General features: G+C 39.7%; 1 protein-coding gene across 1 annotated transcript in view; it reads left to right on the top strand.

The window, feature by feature from the left end:
- The window catches only part of adarb2 (adenosine deaminase RNA specific B2 (inactive)), an 80,766-nt gene that overhangs the window by 38,559 nt on the left and 21,361 nt on the right, over window positions 1–20,846 (top strand). Inside the window, exons 2-3 of the mRNA XM_061265896.1 lie at window positions 12,591–12,677; window positions 13,200–14,152. Coding sequence (XP_061121880.1) covers window positions 12,591–12,677; window positions 13,200–14,152 — 1,040 coding nt within the window. The remainder of the gene's footprint in view (window positions 1–12,590; window positions 12,678–13,199; window positions 14,153–20,846) is intronic.

Genomic DNA, 20,846 nt, shown 5'->3' with positions numbered 1-20,846 from the left:
CTTGACCTTTCAGTGGTGGTTTGTAAGAATATAAATGCAGAAAGAAAGTAATGTAGTCAACTTAATAATATTTGTAAAAGTTAAAACACAGAAGCACCATTTTGTCGCTGTTTTCTTCTTTGGCTTCTCAGCACTTATTATTATTTTTATTTTTTATTATTAATATTAGTCACATTTCTATGCTCTGATTTGTCTTTTTTTTTTTTAATAACATTTGCAGTTCTTTTTTTTCATTTTTCCACCTCATGCTGCCACTCATATCTACTTTTGTTTCCCTCTTTTTTTTTTTCTACGCTGCTGCCGCTGCTGACTCTGGAAAGCAGGTAGGACTGTTATTAACTTGCCTTTAGCTGCCCTGCGTGTGTGTGGGTTGCACGCACACACACATGCCTGCGTGTCATATATGGATTTAGCTGAGATGAGTAAAGCTGGGTCACATGCACTCTTTGGTGCCGCAGTTATTGCTATGGCCATGTTGCGGGAGGTGGGCCGAGACTGTGGGGGGTAGCACTGTTGAAAGAGAACTGACACATGATACACACACACTTCCAATAACAGTCAGTGGGCAGCACATTTTAAAACCTCAATCGAAAGGTTACTGTGTTAGGAAAAAAGTGCAAATCAGTACAAATGTACTCGCTTGATTGAAGTCTGACTAGCAAGACAGATTGACCTATTTTTCTTAGCAGTGGACAGATTGAATCAATTTACGCAGCAATGACCACTTTTCTTTTTCCCATAAAAGTGAAATAAAACTTTTTACTTTGTTTCAGGTCTTTATTTAGTATGACTGCACAATGTAGTCGAGAGAGGGAGCTGTCAAATTTAAATTCTGGATCAATGCGTGTGAACATTATTACCTACCATAATAGAAACGGTGACCTGAGGTCATAATTACGTTCCAAAGGTATGAGGTACGGTATGTTCAACGAGTAGCTGTTATTTCCTAAATGTTAAAATGTTTTGTTTCTCTGGAAGTTTTATGAAGGTTGCACATTGAACAGGAACTTAATTAAGACTTGTGCCCCGGGGCTCTGTTTGCATTGACAGTGATTTTGACAGTCTTAGTATTTATACATTTTAAACCTTGTATGTGCAAATAAAATATGATGGGAGGATAAAAGTTAGTGAGAAATGAGAGAGCTTGCGACAAGAGCCTGCTATTAGCTTTTAATTCTGAAACAAATTATGCAATTAGCTCTGGCATCAGGATGTAGGCCAGGAGAGAGGACAACGTAACCTTCATTTCATCTGTTCTGCGGCGAGGCAAGCGAGAGGGCGACCCATTTAATGAGAGAATTTCTTAGCCCGAGTATCTGTAAGTGCCACTTTGGCTTCCCTTTGAATGTTTTATTTCGCCTATTTACAGGGGGGATTTTCATAATGTGTGTGTGTTTCCTTTTTAAGGAAAAAAAAATATTCATGTCCTTAAAACAAAGAGGTAATTCGTCTGTGCATATGAGATAATATTGTCTGGGGAGTCGAAGAATTTGCCTGTGAAACTGAAAGAAGGTGTTAATTTCAAGGTGCCTGTTGAGTTTCTATACGATTGTTGACTCTAACGAGACAAATGGAAAATACGATTGATATTTAAAGCACGAACGCTTCAGGTTCGTTTAGCTTCATAATCGTCATGGGAAAACTGCATCAGGGTTGGTGGCAGAACAAATGAAAAATCAGTGGAAAAGAAATTGTGTGCTGTATTGTTTGGTTTTCAATTTTTTAGTGGGCAACCTGCTTTGAGTCTTGGTGTTCACTCACCATCAATTTTTTTTTCCAAAAAAAAAAAAAATGATACCAGCTTCACACATCAAACAATTTTGCAGTGTGGATCTCTCCGCAGACAAACAAAGACGATATGTCAATCTTGCTTCTATGTTTGCAAATCCATGAGCACAGTTTGCAATCAAGGACTCGCTTGTCTGAGAAGCTGCGTGTATTGTTTTCAGTTGCTATGGTTACCGTCAAGCGATGGAGGCAACAGCTCGATACTGTGTGCATTTTGACACTAAAGTAAACATGTTTTATTGATTTGTAGATCATTGTTTTGATGATGAGACTATTGTTTGGAGATGTATGTTGACCCGAGATGATTCAATTCTTTTGGGGTTTGACACATTCAGTTGGAATTAACTTAGCTTGCTTGTTGAACACGATGTGACAATACACTGTCCATACAACACCTGCGCCTGTTTTATCAATAGCAATAATATTTATTTTATTTATTTTATTTATTTTATTTATTTTGTTTATTTTATTTATTTTATTTATTTTATTTATTTTATTTACATATTTACATTACTATTTATTTTATTTACATATTGACATAATTCTATAAAAATAAAATTCTTCGTATTATTATATTTATAAATAAATATAAATATTATAAATAGTCACACCCAAGTTTTGAGTTACGCACGTCCTTGACTAATCGTCTTGTTGTCATATAATAATGGCTCAAAATTTGCACAAAATAACTGTTATCGTGAAAATGTTTTTTTTTTGTGTGTCCAACATAGATGATTATCTAATTGCCACACAATTTCGCACAGTTGAAAGCTCAAAGACTTCTATTATGCACCAGTGCTTAATTAGAAAATCTCTTTTCATAGTCGTGAAATCCTGTCACAAAAACCCCTTTCACCATTCCTACGTGTAGTCCTCTCACGCATAATTGTATTACAGACTGCATGACATTGTTCGCGCTTAAATCACAGCCTGCAGCTTGAAACAAAACATATTGTTGCTCAGTCTCCCTTTGACCATGCAGTAATTATTCTCTTATTTTTGCTTTTTGAAAAAAAATCCAATCAAAAATCATCAAGTCATTAAAGGGACTTGACCTCTCTAGTAATTATCATATCTTGGTTTCCACCATCAGCGGAATAGGCAAATAATGTAACAGCTCGGCACTTGCTGCATCACGCCAGCCGCCGCATCTGGCACCTTTGCATTGGCCACTTAGCTAAATTACATTACTTCTAGCCTGGTGCCTCTAACAAGGCATTCTGTGTATTTCACTGAGAAAATAGGAAGGTAACATAGCAAGAGACAAAGAGGGAGAGTACCTAATATAGTGTTAACGATTGCTCAGTGAGTTCCTCTGCTTCACATTACACACACTGCGCACCTTTTAACCTTGTTAGCAGCCTGCGACAGTACGCCATCCCAGAATGCTTGTTCCCCTGAATCATTGTGGCTCAGGTGCGAGATTCATGGAGATTTTGAAGCCTGTAATTAAAATTGAAATTCAATTCTGGTAATCCGGCAGAGGTGATGGAAGAGCAATAATAAAAGATGATGGGGGGGGAAGACGCTTGTGGGTGGTTGGCTAGTCACATATCAGTAGGAGATACTTCACACAGGGTGTTCAAACATGACTTAAAAAAAAAAAGCTTATCTTTCGGAAGGTTAATGAGGAGCGACGACTAGCTGCGTCGGCTACCGACGCACAACAGAGGTGTCGTCTGTTACAAACGCACACGCGATAAGCTTCGGGCATCATACGACAGAATCCTCATTTCCAATGACATCCTCAAACGATTTAATTACTTTTTCATTTGAGACAGCGGACTGCGGATGTCATCGCATTTTTCTTTCTCCAGTCTCAATTCTGCTGTTTTATTTATCTAAAGTCCATCCGCTGACTATTGATAATATTTGTGTCACAGATAAAGTGTCAAATAATCTTAATGAGTGACTTCACAATTATGTTTTTCCCTGAAAATTACAATTCTCCACATTTACTGTTGAATAATAAATACCGAGCCTCCACTGTGTGTCTGCATTCCCCCTAAAATGAATAGATGTTCTGGCATTCATACCAGGGCATTAAGTCATGCATATCCCGGACACGCACATGCTGTAGATTTATGTTGATGCCACAGAGGTTTTATTGTAAATTCAGCATGCTGCATGAGGCACGGTATCTGGGTGTCCACCTTGTTTTTCACCTGCAGGGAAGCAAACGGTTCGTCTGTTATCAGCAGCACAGGCTGCTGTTTAGGCCTGGCAGGGCAGAAGAAAGCAGATGAGTAGGGAGGGGGGGGGGGGGGGGCAATACAGGAGCATGTGTTTTCATGAGTGTGCTTGTATATCATGGAATAAAATATGATTGAAATATGCAGGAAAAAACTGCACTTTATTTAAAATTTTATAAATGCTAGTAAGTGCTATAATTGTAATTTAATTATAATTAACGTATTTTCCGGACTATAAGGCGCGCCTAAAAACCTAAAGTTTTCTCAAAAGCCGACAGTGCGCCTTATATATGGACCAAATTCCTAAATTTAAACTGGCCCGAAGCATTGTGTCATGAAATCAATCATAAGTGGCCCGCTGAAGACTATGAATCATGAATCCGAAAACTATGGATCATTATTTTGTGATTATAAAGTAATTTGTTGCATCTGAAGTTGAAATAAAAAAGATAAAATGGAGAATGATTTGATTTGGATTAAAAATCTGACATAATGCATTAATGGTGCGCCTTATAGTCCGGTGAGCCTTATATAAGGACAAAGTTTTAAAATGGGCCATTCATTGAAGGTACGCCTTATAGTCCGATGCGCCTTATAGTCCGGAAAATACGGTATATAATTTTTTCCCACATGATCTGACTAAAACAAGCTCCTACCCTCACGTCAACATTGTTACCTGGCTGTAAGATGCAAAAAAATAATAATAATTCGATATGGCTTTAGCCTGAGCAGCAAATAGGTGAGTTTTCCCGCACTCCAAAAAGATGACTAAACATGACGCTGCCCAATTGTTCCCTTCCATAGGGAAACTCACCTCTTGCTCCCCTTCAGAATACAAAATATTATCTGAGGAAACTATTTTGGTTTTCTGCTCATCACTTCTACGCAGAGTGTCCAGGTTATTGTTTTTCCACCAGCCGCATCAGTCTCAATGCTCTCACTGGCAACAACGGTGCCTGTCTGACTGAGTTTGTGTCTGCTCCAGAGATGAATAGCACCCTGCTTGTTGCCCGCTAAGTAATCCCACCTATGATAAATCACTGCTTTCACTGACACCCAAATTACAATCATTGGGCAAACTTGAAGGGGAAAGAAATAGGGCCTTTAGCTGTGCTGTCTAGTCATCTGTTACAGTGTCGCTCAAGGCCACTAATAAATAGAAAAGACAAAGGGCCACTCAGTGATATGTCACACTGATATCCTTCCCTGTAAACGACTGTGAATTCACTCACCGTTTTTTTTTTTTTTTATCCAACATGGAGTGAGCAACATTAAAATTCTTTATTAATCCCGAATAATTGTCCCTTTAATGAGCCTAAATGCCTCATGGTGATTTCTGTCTGCCTGTAGCCTACATTTTGGTAGCAGAGTCTATTTGCGGTGCATGTAAAACAAATCCCCCAACACAAGGGATGACTTAATGAACTTAATGAGGTTTTCTAATTACAAGGCGAAGTTAGCCCATGTCAAATGGACCCTTTTTTGCCTTTCTTGACATGGATTAACAACCAGGCTATTAAATCCAGCCCCATATTATCACAGGCAAGACACATTAAACTTTATCAGTCATAATTCTGGCTTAGTATTCAGAAACATTTTACTTCAGTCAGCATTTTATATTTATTTAGTTTGCTTTGTCCACATTCTGGATAAACATCTAACTATTCTGCAATAAGAAGGGATGATTTACATTGTCATCGTAACACATCAAAAGTGTCGTCTGTATTTTAGTGATCTGTTAATTGGTGCTCTTTAATGACTCTGGAACAGTCATTAATTTAAAAAAATATATAAATTTTATTTGTTCTGGGAGTGATTACCGCCTCCAAAGAGGTATAAATCCTTTCTGTTGCCGCAGCTCAAATTAATTTACGTGCTGCATCTCTTCACATCCTTTGAGAATTTAATTATCTCAGCAAACAGACTGGGTGTATTCAATATACAATATGATATTCTATCAGAGTCGTGTGAAAGCTAAAACCGTGCAGAGGCTCATTGTTTCATTATGACTGTATCATTTCAGTCACTTGGCACCAGCACTGCAAGAAAAGAAGATGACTTTAAAAAATATGTTTCATCAAGGAGGCTCATATCAATGACCATGTGTTGGTAAATGTAGAAAATGATCAGATGACTTGTGCTGTTTGGCTTTTTAAGATGAGAAAGAATAAAGAAGTCAAAGCTCATTGTCATCTTTGAGAGTGGCGGAGAGATACGAACTGGTTTTGCACGGACAGCGTGCATTGCTGGTGATTTTCTCACAAACTGGACTTCTGAAAGGAATGGGTCGGCATAAATCAGCTGGTGTCAGGTCTACAGACACCCACAGCTCCTTATCTCCACATGCAGGTGGACACACGTCTAGATTGATGGGTAGATAGCCGCTTTGACAGGCAGGGCGCCGTGCAGCCAGGTAGGGAAGCTGCTTCCAGGCACATGTGACTAGGATGGAGGCTCTCTGCTGGAGGCAAAGGCACAGTTTGATCAGGCAATGAGACATGACAACACACAGCCATTGGGATGAAATTAAACTGTGCATTGCAAATTTTGTTGTATTTTCTGTGAGGCTCGGCTATTGAGAAAACATTCTCTACTTTAAAATTTGATGCCATGGACACAGGTGGAGCTAGAGGGGGGTTGCAGGGGCACTGCCCCCCTGAAATACTCGACTTTTGATTAGTTTTTCCCCCTGGGAGTTTTTTTTTTTCGCATTTGAATATTGAATTAATCACAATTTTTGGGGAGAATGTGGGTCGTTCAAGACAGATTGATAATTGTTGGTTGGTAGACAAGAGATTAGTGACCCCCTCACAACACAAGAGCCAAACCAAGAGCTGCACAGCAACGTATGAAAATATATTGAAAACATGGTCATAAACAAAAAATATGAAAATAGTATGGCTTGGTGGTTGTGTTCATATCACATGCCAGCGCTTAGGGGACAATGCCAATAGAATTTATGTTATGAGCCTTTGTTGGGAGGGACAGCAAATCCGTGGTTCAATAGGGATTTCCGAGACTACACACGGCGAAAACATAATATAATAAAAAGGAATGATGATTCATGATGAGTCAATCCAACTGAAGTGAAAATCAAAAAAAAAAAAGTGAGAATTACGAAAGCTTTGTGTGTTCATGGTAAGTCTGCTATCACCTTCTGTTCCGAGAGATGATTCAGCGACCGACCAGCTCTCGTGTGTATTGTTTTGCCATATATCAATTTTGTTAGTGGTAGTTTTAATATCTACAATGACTTTCTGAACGGTTACTACATTTCCTGGTAATTCTAACACACCCAGTAGACAGTAGGACGATAGGCAAGGACAGCGTGCTCCCTTTTTTTTTTTCATTTGTATGGATCTGAACAGACAGAGGCTTGTATTAGTGTCAGAGAACATTTAGGATGCTCTCTATTACACACAGCCATGTTGTGTACCACTGCCAAGCTCGGTTTGTTTCAACCCATCAGAGTCTATTAGAGCAATACTAAGCCGGTGTTCTATTGCATGAACTTGCCTGTTTTGGGTCATGCACCATAAGCAAAAAAAAAAAAAAAAAGCTTTACTCAAACAGAAAGTAGATAGCATCTCAGCTTACATGTTGTGCTAAATTCTCCAAGAAAATGTGCTAATAGATGTTTTTGATAATGACGCTAGGAATTCCATCCATGCACACCAAATCTAATTCAAGAATATCCTGTATGTAAATCGGTCGCACTTATAAACCGCTTTTATCTCGTTTATAAAACCATGTTCGCTTATCTCATTCAAACGTATTGGAGTGTAGCATACACCCAGCGCATTGACGTAACATATCAACCAATGGAAACTTTTTCTTTTTTTAGTTTAAAATAACCTACTTTCATCTCCAGGATCCCGAGCCTTCAAAAAATGGAAACGAGCAGAAACACTAGTTTTCCGCCACTTCAAGTCAGGTGTGATGCGCATTTCAAAGTCAAAAGAATGTTTTCCAAATGAAGCCTCCGGTGTGCTTATTCAAACTTGCACACGTTTATAACGACATCTCCCTGCATCATGATTACTTAGAATTTATTGAGGCATGTTGGGAAGGTAGAACTTGGAGATGAAAAGGTTGCATGAATGGAAGCAATTTTAAGGACCTTAGATATGACTCCTTTTATGTTTCACACTGATAATAATAGTCAGTATGACTCCAATACCATGTTTTCTATTATGAGCACTAAAAGAGTGGATCAAATTCATTTATATTGTTTCATTGTGATTTGTTTGCCCTTCACTTGTGCTAGATCTCTAAGTTCATTTAGAGTCCACCCATTTTGCCTTCTGGAAAGCAACTTAAGACGTCCATACAAACTGAATCTAAGTACCCCAAGAAGTGACTTAACAAAAAGTAAGAAACACAAAAGGAAGTGGCAGGGAAATTAAAGATTAAAGACATACTAGACTTTCGGGAATAGCCGGTATTAAAGCTGTCACATAACAGGCAATGCACCTTCACCTTCGTGACACCTAGTTAAAGAAATACAGCAAAAGCCTTTTATGACGTCTAAAGGCGCCCCTTCTACCATTTCATTATTTAAGCCTCTTCTCAGAAAGTGGTGACATTTAAAAAAAAAAAAGAAAGCACAACTAAATACTGAATATCATTTTTTTTTGTCTTTCTCTCTCTGCTCATTCGTTTATTTATGGCATGGGAATGCTAGTTTTTCCTACCAGTTCAACCCTCCTTGAATGCCACACGCAAGGGACATGGAGAACGTGAACTTGTGGTGGTTGGTTTATGCATTTTCAGAATGAGGGCTGGTTATATTTCAGTCATGCTAATAAATGACAAGAAATATAAGTCGTCGTGTAACGTTTCTTCGAGCAAGCTCAGACTTCAGGGCCAAAGCGGGACGTGGATGCTTTTACCTTTTCAATTGAAATAAACCTTAAAGTCTGAGATGTGAAGTGCTCTGAAGTCTCTTTGCAGCTACTATTACCATAGCGACATCCTCCCCTGCAATATTAATTTGTACTTAAGTACTCCAGGAAAGTGCTTGTCAACAGATGAGTGTGTTTTTTTCCCACCTGACAAAAAAAAAAGATCTTTCTACCAGCACAGAGCCATTAACATTTCACTCAAGAGCACCTTTTTTCCAGCTTGAAAAATCTATAGAAATATTCACAACTTGACATTAAAGTCACACATCAATTGGTAACAATTTGTGTCAAAACTTCAGATACCGCACTATAAGGCGCACCGGATTATAAGGCGCACCTTCAATGAATGGCCCATTTTAAAATTTTGTCCATATATAAGATATGTACATTTGGCCCACGGGCCGGTCTTTGGACACGCCTGCTGCTCAATATTGGTCCATATATAAGGCGCACCTGATTATAAGGCGCACTGTCAGCTTTTGAGAAAATTGGAGGTTTTTAGGTGCGCCTTATAGTGCGGAAAATACGGTATTGTAAAGTTGTCATTGTTCTCATTTAATCTTCCGATGTACCTAATGTTGTGGCGAGTGAGTCTTTTTATGAAAATTTGAGACCGCAAGCTATAAATGGAAAACAAAAAAGAGATTCGGTCATTCCCACCTCCCGGTAGGTGAAATGTTGAAATGCCACATTAAATTGCTACTGATGTTTTTAATTTGCCTGAGGTCATATACTGACATCACACTTTGTGCATGCTTGCGGGCACTATTTTCATCTCTCTCTTTCATTGAGTTCAAGTCTTTTCTTTTTGCCAACACAATCCCTGCCTCCTGCGAGCGAGTCCCTCGTGGCCAAGCAGCCAGTCTGCCAAAAACTTATGACTAGCCATGTTCTTCAAACAACATAAGCATGGCAGGATGACAGATCGTACCTTCGATGTATCGTGACAAACAAATTAGTGCAAAGATGCTTCTCGCTGCCTTCCAGATGTGTTGGGCTCTGCGATATGGAACAGCCGGTGAAAAAGTGGCCACGTCCCATCTGTGCTTTGTCTAAACCAACAGCGCAGCAGTTTGCATGAAAGAAAAAAAAGTGGGAACGAGTCGGATTTGATCTGTCATGATGTGAAATGGACATTTGATTTCACTGGAAAAATACAATTTCAATACTTTGGATATAATTGAAAATCTGCTAGTCAATTATTCAAGTTGTCGCTGTCATCAATGGAAGACAAAAGCACTTACTTCCACCTCTTATCCTTGGGGGAGGTTTGCGCTCCACTGAGTCTGCCATTCTGAACATATATGAGAAGATGAAGTAAGTTACTAAAGAGAAGCACGGTCATATTTCATATTCAAGCTTTGGTGTGGATGACAATGCTACGCATGTTGAAGGTGCCACAGGAGCAAAAGCAACAAAACAGTGAGCGGCAGAGACATGGCTGACCTGCTTTGTGTCATTACCACAAAGACTTTATCTTCCTGTCTGTGCCTTGTAAATACGCCGGAGTGCTTGTTATCAAGTGAGCGAGGCGACAAACTTCATTCAGAGTTTTCAGCTTCTTCCGATTGCTTGTGAATGAGTCGTGGGAAAAGTAATGTGCATTATATCTTTGTTGGCTTTGTACTCCCAAAATGACTAAGGCAAATAATAATGTGTTTCTCTATCAAGACTACTTTTCTGGCCAATTTTAAATTTCCATTGCAGGTTTTCTCTTTTTTTTAAGTATCTTCACTTTTTCCCCAAAAAGCCTTTTGGCATTATAACACAATTCTTGAGATTCTTCTATTCTAGTGCTAAAAGCTTTTACATTACTTCCAAGAGGCAAGATTCTTTACAAGATCAGATGTACAGCATAAAAGAAACATGTTGTGAAAAATTCATATTGTATTGCTATTTTCAACACTATTTTTCTACACTGCACGTGTGACATTAAAAAGCTTTTATCATCCAATATTCTGAGTTTGTTCTGATGTGAATCCAGGCGCGGTACTGTCAGGTGTTTTCTGAATGTGCTGCAAAAATAAAATTGCAAAATAATAATAATAAAAAAAACTTGGCCAATCTAATTTTACCTGGGGTGCCAAAAACTGATTCATATTTCTACCTGTACATAAAATTCAAATTTTCTCATTTAGTGGTTTAATGACTTTCAAAATAATTTTCCCATAACAACAAAAAAGAAGGAAAGAGCGAGACAGTGAAAAATTCAGTCAATGATCCCCCCCCCCCCACACACACACACACAGTCTGTTTGGGTAGCATCTGCCTTTACTCATCTGACCCATTTGTTATGCTGAGCCATGGGGAAGTCTGATTGGGCTCATTACCCTCTCCTCACAACTGATACAGGAAGAGCAAGAAGTCACACATCAAATTATTGTCACGATCAGGAACCAGTGGCCACGTGCCGAGGCGCTTCTCCGACTTTGGTCATCCCGTCCGTCTGTGTCACGCAATGTGCCGAGGGGACGGATGCAGTGAGCTGAGACTTTATTGGCATTCATTGTCTCCTTCATTCATCCCGCTGATGAATGAGAAGGAATGGATGAGAGATAAGTGTGAAGGGCACACAAGGAAGCTAACAGTGACTGTTCCAACTCTGCTTATTTTTCCATGCAATATAACATCAAATCTGTGAGGTTTGCTTCTTTCAGAAAAGTGTCCCATTACTCTTCAAACAAATGCAATTGAGCGAATGAAAATCAATCAACTAGGACATTTATAACTGAGAGGTGCTTGTACTCCAGATGTAATCGCAATTTATGCAGCTTCTTTTTTTTTTTTATATAGCTGGAGCATTAAACACTTAAATTTCAAAGCCTGTTGGAATGTTGGGCTTGGCAGAAGCAGATGTGCCTGTGATGTTCTACTTTGATTCTAAGAAAACAAATATGAAGAGCCACGTTTTTACAAAAGGCTCAACAAACTGCATACAGTAATTTGAAAAAGGTCAAAATAATGATAATCTGGGGACTCATTTGGTTCCAAATTATTGCTTGTATTTGGGTTTTGGGCCATAATTAGGTCAGAAGGCGGGTTTGTAATGTTGGTCCATAAGGACCAGGACAATTCCAACCTCTCTGTTTAGAGCGTTAGTGACTCATTTAGCCTCTGTAGTGTTGTTGAGCTGTGATGAGAAGAGCTCACCTTCATAACCTTCTGCTTTTATCCAAACATTTACCGCACTGTAATATTGCACCAAATTATACAACATTTAGCGAGACGAAATCGTCTCGGTCCGAGACTACCTCAACCTTAAACTCTTATCCTCCCGCTTCAAGTCACTCATCCTGCAAAACCTTCCCTTCCTTCTCCTTGAAATCTCTTTTATTGATGATTAGCTGATGTTCCAAACACAGAGGGAGTGTAATTAAGGAGCCAGACTGGGCTGTCAATTCGGCTCAGTACTGCATGAAGAGCGCCAGGCTAAGTGTTTGCTCTAATAGGCCTTCAAACTGCAAACAACACGCATACCTGGGCTACAGGAGGTCCCCTGGGGGGTAACAGGCGAAAGCTTCAACTTAGCTCTAATAAGAAGGCAAGTTTATCACCAAAAGTGAAGGGTCTGTGTTCATGATCAAACATTGGGGGGGAAAAAAGAATCACATAAACTGTGTTTTTATGTTTGCTCCAATCTTTTTGGTACGATCAAAATCTTTCCTTGCTCATGTTGACTGTCCATGTCCTTTGTCTCACCTTCCAGAGAAAGTCAGTATGCTGTCGGCATTGATCACTCCCTTCAAGTACATAAGCCCAGGAACCAGCAGCACTGAAGACGAGGACAGTTTAAGTAAGATTGTGTCTCTTGTTTTCATACTTTGTAGCTATCGAGATGATCAGAATCAGTTTGGATTCATGGGTCCAAGTCTGGATGGACAAACATGTCCAATCTGACACAAGTCACCCATTGCAATACTTGGGCAAGATCAAAACATGTTAATTTCCCATCATCATCTCTATTCGGCATCTGTTCTCATGGTGGATAGAAGTATTAAAAACATAAAGCAGACCACAGATAGTTCTCGCATCCTTCCAAAGGTGTAATCTCCACCCCAGTTAAAAATGGGATTTTTACTGTTTCTCACTTACACCAAGGATTTCCAACCAATTTAGTGGAAGATTACAGAGTGGCTCGGTAGATATCATTCCCGTTTTCAGGGATTTGTATTTTAAAAGGTCTAAAAATCACCAAGCCCGTGGTATGAGATTGGTTAATTATCGTTTCATCGTGTATCGAGTTGTTCAATCTGCCCGGAGAGATTTCCTAGATCTGTTGTGTTCGAAAGAGGTTAAGTAGATTCTTTCTCTACAGGTACCAGCAGTGCGGAGGTGAAAGAAAACCGCAACATTGATAACTTGGAGGATCGCTCCTTAGCATCTGCTGAGTGTCAATCACTCTTCTGTTCAGAACCTTCAAGAAGTGGGACTTCTAGTCTGAAGAGAAAACGGCCTCTGGAGGAAGACAACAACGGTCACTTGAGCCAACTCCGTCTGATCTATAAGAAAGTGTCCTGGTCCGAGGCACCGAAGAATGCTTTGGTTCAGCTAAATGAGCTCCGGCCTGGTCTTCAGTATCGCATGGTGTCCCAAACGGGTCCGGTCCACGCTCCTGTTTTCTCCATTGCTGTTGAAGTTAACGGATTGACCTTTGAAGGAACGGGTCCAACTAAGAAGAAAGCAAAGATGAGGGCAGCAGAGCTGGCCTTGAAATCCTTTATTCAATTTCCCAATGCTCCTCAGGCCCACCTAGCTATGGGAAACATTTCAAACCCATCAGCTGACTTCACCTCAGACCAAGCTGGCTTCCCTGACACTCTTTTCAAGGAGTTTGACTCTTCCCCCTGTTCTGCAGACTTTACCTTTTGCAACTCCGAAGCAGAAAGTCAGTTATTATCAAGTGAGCTACTGAGGCATGGACGTTTGCTCCGCCATACCTTGGACCTGATGGTACAGGCTCAACAGAGGTTAGGCGGAATAGTTCCCGAGCCAGATGGACCCAAGAGTCCTGTGGTACTGCTCAATGAGCTTCGTCCAGGGTTGCGCTATGCCTGTCTTTCTGAGCGAACCCAGGGCAGGAGGTTGCGTAGCTTTGTGATGGCGGTACGAGTGGATGGCCGCATCTTCGAGGGCTGTGGACGCAGCAAGAAGATGGCCAAGACCCAGGCTGCCCAGTGTGCTCTTGAGGCACTCTTCAATATCAGGACAGCCCCTGAAGGCAGGATGGCTCTGAAGACCAGCAGGAAGATATGCCCTCATTTACCCCAGGTGAGTACACAATTGGAATTTCTTTGGCACAATATATCCAGAACAGGACACAATTAAAAGTTCTTGGCAATTTTGAAAACTGTGTTCTGGCCTCGCAGCCACTGGTATAAATTCATTCTCTTGCTCAGAGCGAACAGAAAAGCATAACAAAAATAGAGAAACAAAAACACTGCACCCATGTCATGGTCATTTACCCAAATACCCAAATTGCAATCAGAGCGAGAAAACTAGTTTTTGAAGAACATGAGGAAATTGGAAGTCGCTTACAAGATTGGCTGGCACCTGTTGGTGCTATTCCAAACGTAATTTCAGCTGCATCTAAAGAAAACTAACCTAATTACATTTTCAGACTGATTGATTTTGTTGTTTGGAGACTTTAAAGCTTATTATTGGCCATCTTAAGAACGTTCTTTTGTATTCTCATGTTTGTGGTGATGCATTATTGTACTTCAGATCTCGATGATCAGTGAACGGTTCCATCTTCAATTGTAATAAAAACTGTAAAAAAAAAAACACACCAGATATCGCTGTACCGTATTTTCCGCAGTATAAGGCGGACCGGATTATAAGGCGCACCTTCAATGAGTGGCCCATTTTAAAACTTTGTTCATATATAAGGCGCACTGTCGGCTTTAGAGAAAATTGGAGGCTTTTAGGTGCGCCTTATAGTGCGGAAAATACGGTACATATTTGTCATCTCCCAGCCGAAAGCCTTTTCTCGAAGGCCTTAATTGACACATGTTGTGTCGTATTAACATCCTTTTCCCATCCTTGAAGAAATAAACTGGCAAGTGTCTTTCCCTAGAGCATGACATCAACCTAGCAAACCTGCACGTTTGCCTGGGAGAAACTTTTTTCTCTTTCTCCCTTCCGCCACGGTGTCTAAAGCCATTTTAAGAGGATTTGACGCACCAGTTTAGTTCCAGGGAGCAATCTTTTGTGGAAATTTCTAGAAAGTCATGCTCGCTGTCTGCTCGAGTCACGAGTTATTCATTTCAAATGCTAAAGAAGAAAGGAGAAAAGTTCAACAATTTAGGGACATGCATGTGGGAATAATTGAGGCGTGTTTGGAATATGATGTGTTCAAGTGTCGCTTGCACAAATAATCTCGCTCTATTTTTGAGAAGCAATTCTTATGCCAAACACTGATTGCTTCGGGAACGGGTGTGGTGCGAAGCCATACAGTGTCTAATCACTCTTGATTTATCCATAAACTGCTTTGTTAACACTGGTGGGAGTTAATGTTAAGGACAGAACTGCAGTAGAGCAAATCAGTGAAGGATTACCGTATTTTCCGCACTATAAGGCGCACCTAAAAACCTCCAATTTTCTCAAAAGCCAACAGTGCGCCTTATAATCAGGTGCGCCTTATATATGGACCAATAATGAGCCACTACAGCAGGCGTGTCCAAAGTCCGGCCCGCAGGCCAAATGTATAAATCTTATATATGAACAAAGTTTTAAAATGGGCCATTCCTTGAAGGTGCGCTGTATAATCCGGTGCGTTTTATATATGGACAAAATTTTAAAATGGGCCATTCCTTGAAGGTGCGCCTTATAATCCTCACAGTGCGGAAAGTACGGTATATCCTTGGCCAGTCATTAACCTCATCAAGCTCCTTCTTAATATACCTTCAGTCTTTCTGATGAGTATTGAAGTAGTCCCGCCACTTATTTCAACAAGTGGAATGATTAGCCTTCTTTTCATAGGCCATTTAATCCATTTCCCATTTGTGTCACAACGCAGCAGCGTGTTGCCATGTCGCCTGAGCTTGAAACGGTGCAGTTGCTTGTGGAAGGACAGCACAGAGGTTAGTGGTCAGGATGCTGCACTCTGCCACCTTGGATTAAGGTTCATTTGATTAGGGAAATGCTCTGCGGCAGTGCCTGAATGACAATTAAGGTTAATGAAGGAGAAAGTGAGGAAAGAAAGCTGAAAAGGTTCCAAACGGGCTGTATTATAGTTTATGTAAACAAAGCGCCGTACAGAATACTTATATTGGTCGTGATATCATCTAAGATGAAATGTGACAAAGTGATTTGATTCACTTAAATCCCTCGCAGATAGAGAAGGCTACGAAATGGTCAAGTGGAGTAATTTCTCTGCCTCTAGCGCAGCAAATTAAATATGATTTGAGACATGTGAAGGTGACCCCTGTCAGGAGGCGGATCACCAACAGATTGCTTTCTTTGTCTAATCTCTCCCACTTCTAATCTGTCTCACTATAAACAGTTGTGACAGCCTGATCATTAATTAATATCGCCACAACGCATTCGAGACAGTGATCGAGCCAAGACCCTCGTCTTCAAAAAAAAAAAAAAATCACGGAGAATGAAGGTGTGAATGACACATTTGAGAGGACTTTGTTAGTAGTGTTACAACCACAGCATGTGGACAGTGATGACAACAGATCAACACTATGTGACAGCTAGCATAGCACACCCAACTCTTGGGATCAGCTGTGATAAACAAAGGTTGTCTTGCAAATAGCCTGACAAACTATTTAAAGACGGCGGCCATTTGCAGCTTTCACGTAGTACAGTAATCCCTCGTTTATCGCGGATAATTGGTTCCAAAAACCACCCGCGATAAGTGAAATCTGCGAAGTACGGTCACCCACAAGAAGTACTGGGCAGGCTCACGAGTTAGCGGAAAGGTGCTAATTTGCGATTGTAAATTCTAAAGGAATGTAAACGAACATTTGGAGCAATACTACATTGTCCTAAAGGTTAGACGCATGTTTCCTCAATTTAGACATTTTATTTTGACTTTTCGAAAAAAATCCACGATGTAGCAAAGCCGCGATAAATGAAACGCAAAGTAGCGAGGGATCACTGTAAAAGCTTTACATCCATGCTTCAGTAGTCGCTAATGTATTTTTTTTTCTTGGGGGGGGGTCTGACTTTCCCAGAAATATTGTTTTTAGTGGAAAGCACTGGAGAATTCTGCAGCCACTTTAAAATAATGGGTGCGGTAATGAGAATCGGACATTTGGTGCAGCAACTGTGCTCCCCTGGTAGCCCACCCGTCTGACTATTAAAACAATGAAATAAATAAATTGAAATCGTCGGCCGTAACAGTTGCACATGACTGGTATTTTATTGTTTGACCGCCTTCTCACCACGAGGTATCACAAAAATCAAAAGGTCATGAAAACAAAGCATGTGTTCATCTGCGTTAAAGAAAATAGGGACATTAAAATGATGTTAAATTAGTTCATTAAAGTTAATTAGTCATGAACGCATGAACTTAACAGCCCTAATCAAAGCTAATTATTGTCTGTGACCTCTGTAATTGATGTAAGAAAGGGGACTAACGCGACTGCCATGTAAATTCCCCGTCACACAAATAATTTCCAAAAACTGAATAAAATAGTGGAGACATTTTTGGTGTGTGAAATTACCAAATAATGTTTTTTCACCTGAATACAATGTTCCGATAAAGGTTAGCGTCATTCTCAATTGTCCAATAAATATGCAAATTATGACCTATGAGGCTGCAGGCTGTTAAATCTAACATACCGCGTTAGCATGTGGCTTTGCGCAAAAATTCCTTAACGAGAAGATATCAAAATGGTTGGTCAGGTCAAGTCTCTTAGCATAGAAAGAAAAAAAAAAAAAAAACGCCCCTGTGATCTGTTGTGAAGATCTCACCCTGAGATCTGCTATACTATTGTTAATCTTCATTGTTTGAGATTGACCTCCTCTCCTCCTTCTTCCCTTGCACGGTGTGCTGGAGCATGGCAACAGTCAATTCTCAGGAACTCCTCACACTCCATTAAAAGCATAACCAAGTTCATTACAATTTCACAGGCGCTCAGGTAGCAAATGGCGACTGATAAATCATGACTATTGGTCCAGTCCAGTGTGGCTGCTGCGTAGTATGTTTATCTCGAGCTACCAGGCAAGGAGAGCTCTGGATGTCTGGCCTTTTAATGACCTTCCAGCCTATGGAAAAGGAGCCTCTTGTCACACACTGCATCATGTTGTTTGTCAAGACAACATATTAACATTTGCACGCTCAGCATATGTCACTTGATTGTTATTTTAAAACAGATTGCAATGCAGCCTTTTGGAGGAGAAAGTCATTTTAATGCAAAATACAATTGTGTTCCGATTCCATTGAGTCATTAGTCAAATACTCAAGCAGCATGTAGACAATCATGAAAAGTCAGTGGTTGGTAATTTTGTTGACTGAGGTGAAGACATCAATCATCCAAATTTTCTTCCTGCCAAAACTGCTAAATAAATAAATAAATAAATAAATAAATAAGGGAAAATTATTATTTTTTTTAAAAAATGAATAAATATATACATATATATATATATATATATTTAAATATCTATAAATTTATATTTAATGGTATTGATATATTTATTTGCATATTTAATGAAGGTCTAGGTCTAGCAAATATCATTTTTCTTGACAAAATCCACTGAATATGCTTTTGGAAGACAAGAAAAGGGTTAAATACTAATAATAAACTAAAATAATAAAAAAGGGAAAATTAAACAAATAAATTTATATATATTTAAATATCTACACATATATATTTAATGGTATTGTTATATTTATTTGTATATTTATTGTAGGTCTAGGTCTAGCAAATATCATTTTCCCTGACAAAATCCACTGAATATGCTTTTGGAAGACTAGACTAGAAAAGGCATCTCTGGAAATGTTGAGATAGGTTAGCGGGTATTTAGTGCACAGAACGTGCCTGTTGGTGAATTGCCGTGGAGGGATAAAATCCTGGGAAAAGATGAGGGGCAGGCTAAGGGAGGTGGGGATGGATGGACTGCAGTAGGGGGGGAAAAAAAGAGGGAAACCTCAGCGGAACAAAAGACCTTCAGGATTAATTAGACGTCAGATTGGGTTCAGGGCACAGTCTGGGGGATGGGGAACATTGAGAGATATGGAGGGGCAGCAGAGAGAAAGTTTAGCATTCTGGGAAGTCCTCAGCTCTCATATTTCAGCCTGCCTGCCTGCCTGCCCATGAGTATACAGCAGGCAGCTAGTTAGGACCTGTGCAGTGCCCGGAACTGTTGACTAATAGATGCACCTCTTTTTCCATCTCGGTGTATTTTTACATTATACCACTGGGTAATATATAAAGGGGGTCATATATGTAACATAATGTTATGGTTGAATTGTTATGCCCCATTTAGTGTTTCATATTTTCTAAATATGATGTGCAGCAAAAGGGTCAAATGTTCATAGTATAGATTTGATTAAAAGCAGCATTTGCTGTTTTGAATTTCAAATGTTACTAAAGTCCAAAAGGAAATTTTCCATCTTAGTTTTGTGCTTGTAGGTCACAGGGATCAACTCAAATTTTGAAATATGGACCTAGAGCAGACTGGTTAATGCTGTCTGTTTTGTTATTGTCACAAAAGGATGTTTTTGTTTCGGATGACTCGTCTTCACCTTCTATGCAGGAAGTGCTGAACTCTGCATGCAAATGATAGACAGGGTTGCCATGAATTATAATATTCATTCATAATATTGTGTCACCGCTGCAAATCACATCATGGAGGCCAAAGTTGTTGACTGCACTCACGCGCTAAAAGCCGTAATACCAATAATACCTTTTAGTGTTCTTTCCTTTTGATGACTTCATTATTGACTGTGCCATCTGTCGTCATGCATTTTCTCCTCTACAACACAAAGTGACCACAGGATAGTTTGCATGCTCCATGTAATGAGTTGACATAAAAAGAAAGATGACAAAAAAAAAGACCAAATGCATTTGTTACAGTCAATCTTTGCTGACGATACATAATGGCTTTCAGTAAATGTTCCCTAGGCTGTGAAGTAAATAATATATTTTCTTGCACTGTGTGAACGTGTAAGTGTGTGAGAGATCATTTGTCAGGCGATGTTTTTAGAAACCATATTCATCAGCAAAGAAAAGAGCAAGGCTAGTTTCTACAAAGGCCACTTGTAAACTTATAGCGTCTACCTGCAAGATAAACATACCGTTGCTATGGGGGGGGGGGGGGGGTCTTACATCTCCCAAATGTCAGCTGAACAGCAATGCTTAGAGTTTGACAACCAGCATTTAGTTTGTCCTGAGGGGTTGAAAGGTTGTCAAAAAAAAAAATACTGCTTTTTCCACATCTCCGCCAAAACAAGGGAGAAAATCTCAGCAGTATGTCAACATGGACCCACCTGATGGTTTCGCAAAAGTCTAAGATGCATTGATCAACAGCGGGAAGCTTGATCGAGAAATTGCACAATTTCGGTGGAAAGTATGAGAGTATCTTTCTTTGCTCTGACAGATATCAACTATAAAAATGTCCAGACTAGACTCTATAGGGAGGCCAACGTTATTGTTAGAAGGGTAAATATGTGAGAGGACACACAATACCGATATATGACTTTTATTAAAAAAAAAAAAAAATTGCAACCCTGTTATAACAGCCGGGAGGTCTGTCTCTGAGCGCAGCACCTGAACATTATTTTCTGTCTATTTATTACTCTATACTCAATATCGGATTTCAAATAACCTCTCTCATGTGGCTTTAGCAGAAAATATGAATGGAATTTTTCAGTTTGGACTCGTCACCAGCCAATGGCAAGACACGAAAAGACCACATGCTAACCTCTAGTCCTTCATGCCTATTAAATAGATTTTTAAAGAAATAACAACAGCCATCTGTTGAGACACTGACAGTTGCTCCCCTCCTGGTG

Source organism: Syngnathus typhle, linkage group LG19, assembly GCF_033458585.1.
Source record: "Syngnathus typhle isolate RoL2023-S1 ecotype Sweden linkage group LG19, RoL_Styp_1.0, whole genome shotgun sequence".
Classification (NCBI taxonomy): Eukaryota; Metazoa; Chordata; class Actinopteri; order Syngnathiformes; family Syngnathidae; genus Syngnathus; species Syngnathus typhle.
The sequence above is the reverse complement of the archived record's forward strand: the minus strand, read 5'-3'. Positions and strand labels throughout refer to the sequence as shown.